Source organism: Embiotoca jacksoni, unplaced genomic scaffold (genome assembly GCF_022577435.1).
Source record: "Embiotoca jacksoni isolate LCO1_2020_lvr unplaced genomic scaffold, fEmbJac1.0.p SCAF_52, whole genome shotgun sequence".
Classification (NCBI taxonomy): Eukaryota; Metazoa; Chordata; class Actinopteri; family Embiotocidae; genus Embiotoca; species Embiotoca jacksoni.
The window spans coordinates 2,271-10,000 of record NW_027185406.1 but is presented as its reverse complement, the minus strand read 5'-3'; the positions used below and the strand labels follow the sequence as shown (position 1 = coordinate 10,000).

At 41.6% G+C, this 7,730-nt stretch overlaps 1 protein-coding gene across 1 annotated transcript in view; it reads right to left on the bottom strand.

The window, feature by feature from the left end:
• The window catches only part of fam184ab (family with sequence similarity 184 member Ab), a gene marked incomplete at its 5' end in the record, with an annotated part of 29,127 nt that extends 22,696 nt beyond the window's left edge, over positions 1 to 6,431 (bottom strand). The window contains 2 exons of the mRNA XM_069172312.1: positions 4,570 to 4,697; positions 6,278 to 6,431. Coding sequence (XP_069028413.1) covers positions 4,570 to 4,697; positions 6,278 to 6,431 — 282 coding nt within the window. The remainder of the gene's footprint in view (positions 1 to 4,569; positions 4,698 to 6,277) is intronic.
• Between the last annotated feature and the right edge of the window lie 1,299 nt (positions 6,432 to 7,730).

Below are 7,730 nucleotides of genomic sequence, written 5' to 3'. Positions count from 1 at the left end.
AGACGAGACGTAATCTGCGAGACTCCCACTTGAGTGCCACTTAACTCCATCAGAATCGAATTAAATATTGTCAAGTTATTGTCCACTAATGATCCCTCTCTCTGCAAAAATCTCATTTGACTCGCCTCCGGAACGATCCGTGCCAACGGCGGCGGCCATATATCCCCAAAAAGCCATAATCTTGTCGTAATGGCCTCATTCACACGCAAAAAAAAAAGAAAAAAAAAACCTCTCAATACGAGTCTCCTTTTTAGTGTTTTTAAATTAATGTAAATGGCCGAGTTTTGATGTGCATAAACTTGGCGGGGCAATCAGGCAGAGTGGGGGAATCTGTGATGACTGATTTACTCATTGTACTCTTCATCTCATCAAACTCCCGGCTTCTGTGTGGAAGGAGGGGAGGGACGAAGACGAAGACGAAGGACGAGGGAAGAAATCTGGCAGAGCGAGAGAAACTCACAGAAACATTTCACTGGATGAGTTTGTGCTGCATAATTTAGGACATTTAAATTCAAATTTACTTTTTCAATTAAGGCAGATATCACCGACTTCTCTGTGTTGTCCTGCCATCACATTTTTATTTATTTATTTTTATTTTTTTTAATCTTCCTTTCCAACAACCTCAGCAAACTTAAATCAAAACAGGCCTCCGGTCCTCTTTCTATTCTCATTTCAAAGTCTTTGAAAAATAAATAAGGCATTCAAATATTTACCGAGTCAGGACATTAGCTGGCCGAATCTGTGGAGTGAATATGATGTGATTTTCTGATTCTTTCGATGGAGGAAGAGGAGAATTGAAGCATTTTAGTCGGTCGCGACGTCATTCCGTTGAAACTAAAGATAAACATGAATTCATTCATACTGTTCTCTATTAAATTACATCAAACTGTAAAAAAAATAAAAATGCAGATCATAGTTATGTCTTTGAAGTGATGGCTTTGTCTGAACAACAGCGAGAAAAAAAAAAAAAAAAAAAGAGAATTTTTGCTTGAAAACTCGCATTTTTTTTTTTTTTTTTTTTTTTTTTTTTTTTACTGCTTATTAATCGATGAATTGTTTCGGCTCGATTTCACGAGGAACGAAGAAGGAGGGAAAAAAATAACGAGAAGAGACGTAGAAGAAAATGACGTCTCTGAAGATACTCTACGTCTGAAATACATCGGAAACAGAACAATATAATGGAACAAGAACAATATAATGGAAACAGAACAATATAATGGAAATAGAACAATATAATGGAAACAGAACAATATAATGGAAATAGAACAATATAATGGAACAAGAACAATATAATGGAACAAGAACAATATAATGGAACAAGAACAATATAATGGAAACAGAACAATATAATGGAAATAGAACAATATAATGGAAACAGAACAGAGGAGATAGTAGATGTCAGGAGATGCTGATGACGACGTTATTGATCCGACAACACGCTGAGATCAAACACGTTCAATATCATGACAAAGGCACACACACACACACACACACACACACACACACACACACACACACACACACACACACACACTTCATCAGCCTCTTCCTCCCCATCTGTTAAGTAATTGGAGGTATAAAAACATTATTTAACTCAGCGTGGCGACAGCCTGCCGCTGAGCTCTTCCACGCTGATGACTCAACTCAGGAAGTTTGGGTTTCGGTGCCGTCGGGAGCTCCGGCGTAGTAAACAACATAGCAACACAAGCGCCGCCGCCGCCGCCGCCGCCACCTCGGCGTTTTTAAAACGTCGCAACGCGCAGCAGTTCAACGCCCTTAAAAATTAGACGTACAATTAACTTCGTATTTAGGAAGATATTCACGGAGTCCCTTTCCCTCTTTTCTCTGCACAAAGCAAACTTTAAAAAAACACAAGAAAATGGAGGTTTTTTATGTGTATAAAAGGATTATTAACATCTAATTGTGAGGAAATCTGAGACCTCGGCCATGCTCTGATTTTCTTTCGATCACCTACAATTTGCCAAAAAGTTTTAAATATTAGAAATATCGTGTTGCATAAAACACTTCAAAGACGCTGGAGATTTGACTTGCAGGTGTTCGGGGTGAAATATCGAGAGATCGTCCCCCCGTCCCCCCCCGTCCCCCCAACCCCCCGCGGATCCGACTCTTTGTGTTTAACAAACAACCCAGAAATTCAATGAAACTCATCCACCCGGAAATAAGTAACCTCAGGAAAGAGGAAACACTGAGCAGCTCTGTGAGCAACGAATCCTCGTCTGCAGCCGAGCGTGAAACCGAAGCGTCTTGTGAGTTTGTACGGATCTCCGCTGGGACAAAAATAAAAACCAAATCAAATCCTTTGACTGGATAGAAAAGTGGACGTAGCTTCGGGCTCGAAAAAGATGAGGCCGATGCAGAAGTGCGTTAAGCTGCAATACCGCCGAGTGCCACTAGAGGGTCGGCTCCAAAAAGCCTCCATAGACTCCCATTCAACTTCTCTCATCAAATACAAAGTCGTTCAATGTTTTCCACCAGTTATCTCGGTGTCGTTGGCTAAAGTCGCTCCTTCTTACCAGTTTTATGGAGGTCCATCTGAAAATAATCATGTCGTTAATTGGAAAATAAGTTTCAAAAAGACGTGTTTGTTTGGGGGCGGGCGTGTCTGTTTGATTGACAGTCAGGTTACGGGACGTATTATCACCTCCCGCTCCGAACTAGCAAGAGACGGGCGTCGGCTAAACGTCCGTTCACAAACCGGCGGGTGACGTCGCTGCCGGTTCGCCGCTCGGCCTTCGACATCTGAACCTCATCTTTTGCTCCCGTATGATTGACAAGGCGGTTCGCGACTGTAGATATTAGCCTTCATTGGCTCCCCGTCGCCGTGGCGGCGTCTCCAGACGAGAGGCACTCGGAGAGCTGGAGGCATTAAAGACAACCAGCTGTGCGTCTCTGTTAGAACATCTGTATCACGCGGTGATGAGAGAGGAACTCGTGGTGTTCGGGGTAATTAGGAAGATTTACAAGCGGTGGTGTGAGGGCTTCTCCCGGGTGTGTGTGTGTGTGTGTGTGTGTGTGTGTGTGTGTGTGTGTGTGTGTGTGTGTGTGTGTGTGTGTGTGTGTGAGCCTGCGACAAGTGTTGTATGTGGCAAGATGGCTCCATAATCTAATACCGTCGAACATCAGCCGACTAAACAAACATTAAAACTATTCGTGACGAGCTGGATTGAGTTCGATTCAGCTGTAAGTGACTATTTTCTTCATTATTTGTATCGTCTCTTTATGTCAATCCAAATACAAAACATACGCATTTTTTTTTTATTTTTAAATTGATTTGTTTGTCCAATCCAACAGGAAAAAAAAACAAAAAACAGCAAACTATTATAATTTTCATAAAGTTGGAGCTCCTGAAGGAGCAGCGGTTCTTCTTAAATCCAATAAATTTCAGTTTTGACTTAATTTAATCAGTGACCAAAAGATTGCGCTCAATTAATTATCTGCCGCCCGAGTAATCAATTAAAAGACTAATCTACCTTCTGGCAAATTGTTAAAAAAAAAAAAAATTACAAAAACAAGAAAAAAGAAAATCAATAAAAAATATGAGCCGTGTGGCTTTAATCCAAATGTTTTGGCGCGCGAGTGGAAAACGTCTTCCTAAAAGTCCCCCTCGGTAAACGCCGAGCGCATTTTAGACACGAGTAAAAATGTTCCCCTTCGATGTTTCTCTCTGGAAATAAAAAAAAACTTCCCCGGAGAGACCGAATGTGTGCCGCAGTGTGAAAGAGGCGTCCAGAGAAGCTTCTTCTTCGGTGTCTGCAGAGTGGAGATTCATCACAATCACAACATCTTCCTCTGCTGCCGAAGAAAGAGAGAACGTGACGCCTCTCCGGCTGTCATATGTCAAATCCACGGGGGGGGGGGGGGGGGGCGGATATCTTTCTGTAAGTCTGCATTTCTGCAAGGAATTTACCCACAGTTCATAGCAAAATTGCTGACGTATCATTGACTGTATATATAAAAAAAAAATCTGAACTCGAGGCTTCATAACGGCCGTTCACAAACCGACGGGTGACGTCACTCACAATAAGAAGGAGCATTTTATTGACTTTTATGAGACTCGTTGAATGGGAGTCTATGGAGGCAATTCGGAGACAAACCTCTAGTGGCACTCGGTGGTATTGCAGCTTAAGGCCTAATCGGCCTAATATTTCCGTCCCGGAAGCTTTTTAAAAAAAAATGTTTTATATGCAATCAATGACACACACACACACACACACACACACACGCACACGCGCACACACACACACACACACACACACACACGCACACGCACACGCACACACTTTGGGATTGTGGCCAACGCCCGAGGTGTTCGGGAAGATTCGACTCGAAAACCATTCCCCACTTCAGCTTTTGCTGCCGTCGTTTAAAATGACGTGAAGATGGCGGCGAGCCAGAAGACGATTAAAGTCACACTTATTGTCAAATCAGCCGTAAAGACACGACTCCCCGTCAAGACACGACTCCCCGTCCCACAAATCACACTCCAAAATTTGCGGCCGCGGACGGGCAGGAAAAGAAAACAGCTGTTTGTGAACGCCGAGTTCGTACCTGCGTCCGGTTGTCCTCCAGGGTCTTGTCCAGCTCCGCCTTGGCCGCGGCCGACTCCTGCTGGTGGGTTTGTCTCAGGTGTTCGATGGCCGACGCGTGGATGTGGTTCAGCTCCGACCGCAGGGACGCTGACCGGGAAAAGATTCAGTGGAAGAAGTTACAAAATATATATATATATATATATGCAATTTGTACAGTAAGGAAACAAAAAGCCAGTTTGCAAAAGTTCAAATTTAGTGATACTGCAAGACTCAAGCAAAAAAAAAAAAAAAAAAAAAAAAAAAAAAAAAGCTCCTTTCAAGCTGTAGTCTGTTTGCAAAAAAAAAAAAAAAAAGGAACTCATTAGACGGCGAGGCATTTTTATTACATTACTTTGTTACTTTGCACATAAAGACGAGTGCCTCCGTCGCCTTTACCCGAGTGGCCTTTAATCCTCACTCCAATGAGCACCTTTTATTGCAAACAGTCTAATGGTTTGGAGAAGCGCGGCGGGGGAACGCGCCGCTATTAGCTTCCTACTTGAAAGGTTGTGTAAGAAAAAAAAACAACAACCAAAAAGATGACAAATTCAGAGCACGTAGAAGAAGAACATAATGTTACAAACCCGCGCAATTTCACAGACGAGGAGAAGATGAAGAAGAAGGAGGGTGAAGAAAGAGGGCGAGAGAGAGAGAGATAAAGAGAAGGAGGCAATAAGAGGATGTCAGGGTGGTGGGAGGTGAGAGATGGATGGAGGCGGCTCTCCGGTGTCGGGACCATGACATGAAGGTTAATGGGAGACCATTTATCACGCCGCTGTACCGGTGGGTTTCGTGCTGAAAAACTGGGTAGGGCTGAGATTTTACTGCATATTTAGTCTCGCAGGTTTTAGGTCCTCGTTTTTAAATCGACCGACACCTCTTAAGATCGAGTTATCTGTTAAATACGTACACGTATCGGAAATAATACGTACCGCACTTTTTTTTTTTTGCTGGACTGGAACAGCGGGATACTTTTAATGTCTGGTCACTGATTGAGTATGATGCAACTTCCTGTTTGCATTTCAAATTAAAAGCCCCTTGTTTCAAACTAAAAGCGGTCTCATGTTTCATACGCGGCGCAGCCATGTTTGAGGTTTTCGCCAAATCTTTTTAAGCTGTATCGAAAACCTGACTCACTTTCACGAAGCCATTGAAAAATAGTTACTCTTAACATATTAACTTGTCATCTCGAACAGTTTAACTTGAGAAAAGTCACTTCGTGTTTCAGAATTTCCACTTTTAGTGAACCGTACGGCGTCACCGGAGTGCAAAACACACAAAAAAGAAAAAGACAGAAAAAAAAAACAGGATTGTTTTACTTTTTTTTTTTTTTTACTTTCGACGTGAAAAAAACATAAAAACAAGAACACGCACACTCTTGTGTTAATGTTTTGTACTTCGGGGCTGCAGGTTTATATTTCTTGCATGTTGCGTCTGTAACTCGGCACCGCGGCGGCAAAAGAAACATGTTTGATTTCACTTCCCACCGACTCTGAACTGAAAACTAAAAATCAGTGCAAAATGTGCCAAAAAGTCACGGGCGGGTAAATCTTTAAAAAAATATCTTTTTTTTTTTACACAAGCCTCCTCCCCTCCTCCTGCCACACACACACACACACACACACACACACACACACACACACACACACACACACACACACACACACACACTTTTATTCAGATCTTACCCAGCATGGCTTTGCCCTCGTCCTCCAGTTCAAAGCGGAGCGTTTGCAGCTCTTGCTCCGACTGCTGTTTGAGCGTCTCGATGCTCTGACGGTGAGCCTCTCTGAGAGACTGCAGCTCGGCGTGGTGATGGTGGCGGAGACGCTCCTCCAGGTCCTGATGGAGAGAAGAGAGGGCGGGGGAGGGGGAGGAGGAGGGGGGAGTTCCACCGGGACGGAGAGAGAGAGAGAGAGAGAGAGAGAGGAGAAATTTGTAAAGAGAAAATGAAAACAGGGCGGAGAGGAAGAGGAAGAGGAAGAGATATAAAGAATGAAAAGAGAAGTGGAACGTATTTTAATTCAGAATCCTCCACGAAGGAACTTCACACCATTTCTGCTGCACAGTTTTGAAAAAAAAAAAAAAAAATTGAGGTCACAATTCATGGAAAAAACACAGAAAAGCTTCTCGTATTTAAAGCGTCACATCAACTTTAATTGAGAGTCGTTCAACTGTGGAGTTTTGAGTTAAAAAAAAAAGAAGAAAAAAGTAATCTGCACTGTAAAAATGCGCCGTAACGCCGACAAAACTCTCTTTTTCTAAAACTTAAACGAGGCTTCTTCATATTTCCAGTCTGTTTAAAAGTTTTCCCTAAAAAAACGTCTGCTGTTTTTTTTTTTTCCATTCGGAACATCTTTTGAGGTTTTTGAGGTAAAACGAACTCGATCACTTTTGGCACCGTGTAGATATTAATATAACATTTCAGAATACTGACGCGTGGTTCAATACATCGTCTCAGTTTCATGGAGCATTTGTTCATATGGGCATCATTTTCTGGACTGAAAAAAACTGAACTATATTCAGGAAAAACTGAATTTGTTGAGTTGCAGAGTGAATAAGCAAATGACAATAAATGTTTCTGTCCCTTTGTGGGCAAAGTAAAACAATTTCTTTAATTTAGCCATTCTTTATCCTTTTATTCACTCCTTTATCAATCTTGCACTTTTTTTTTTTCTGTTTTGTAATTTAGACTTTTTGTTTTCTGTGGTACTTTAATTATTACTACTTCTTTATTATCTCCGATATTTCTGGACCATTTTCTGTAAATTTGAAAATAATAAAAAAGAAAATACGATTGTTGGCATCATAAATGTAGACGAGGAAAGATTACGGGAAAAAAAAAAAAAAGAGATGATAATCAGGTGTAATATGGACAGGTGTCAATCAGGTAGTCTTATTCATTATGTCCAAAAATAAAATCGCTGGATTTCCTTCAAGTGTCGTCCAAACTAATAAAAAAATAAAAAAATAAAAAGCCATTAAAAAGGATAATTGCATGCGTGTATTGTAGAATTACAGGATGAATTACATCGTGTTCAGCTACTTTCATCCAGCTGTTGTTTATCTCGGCTTTGGCTTCGTCACAAAGAACCGAACAAACAATTTAAACGGAACAACATTATGGACTATTAGCAAAAA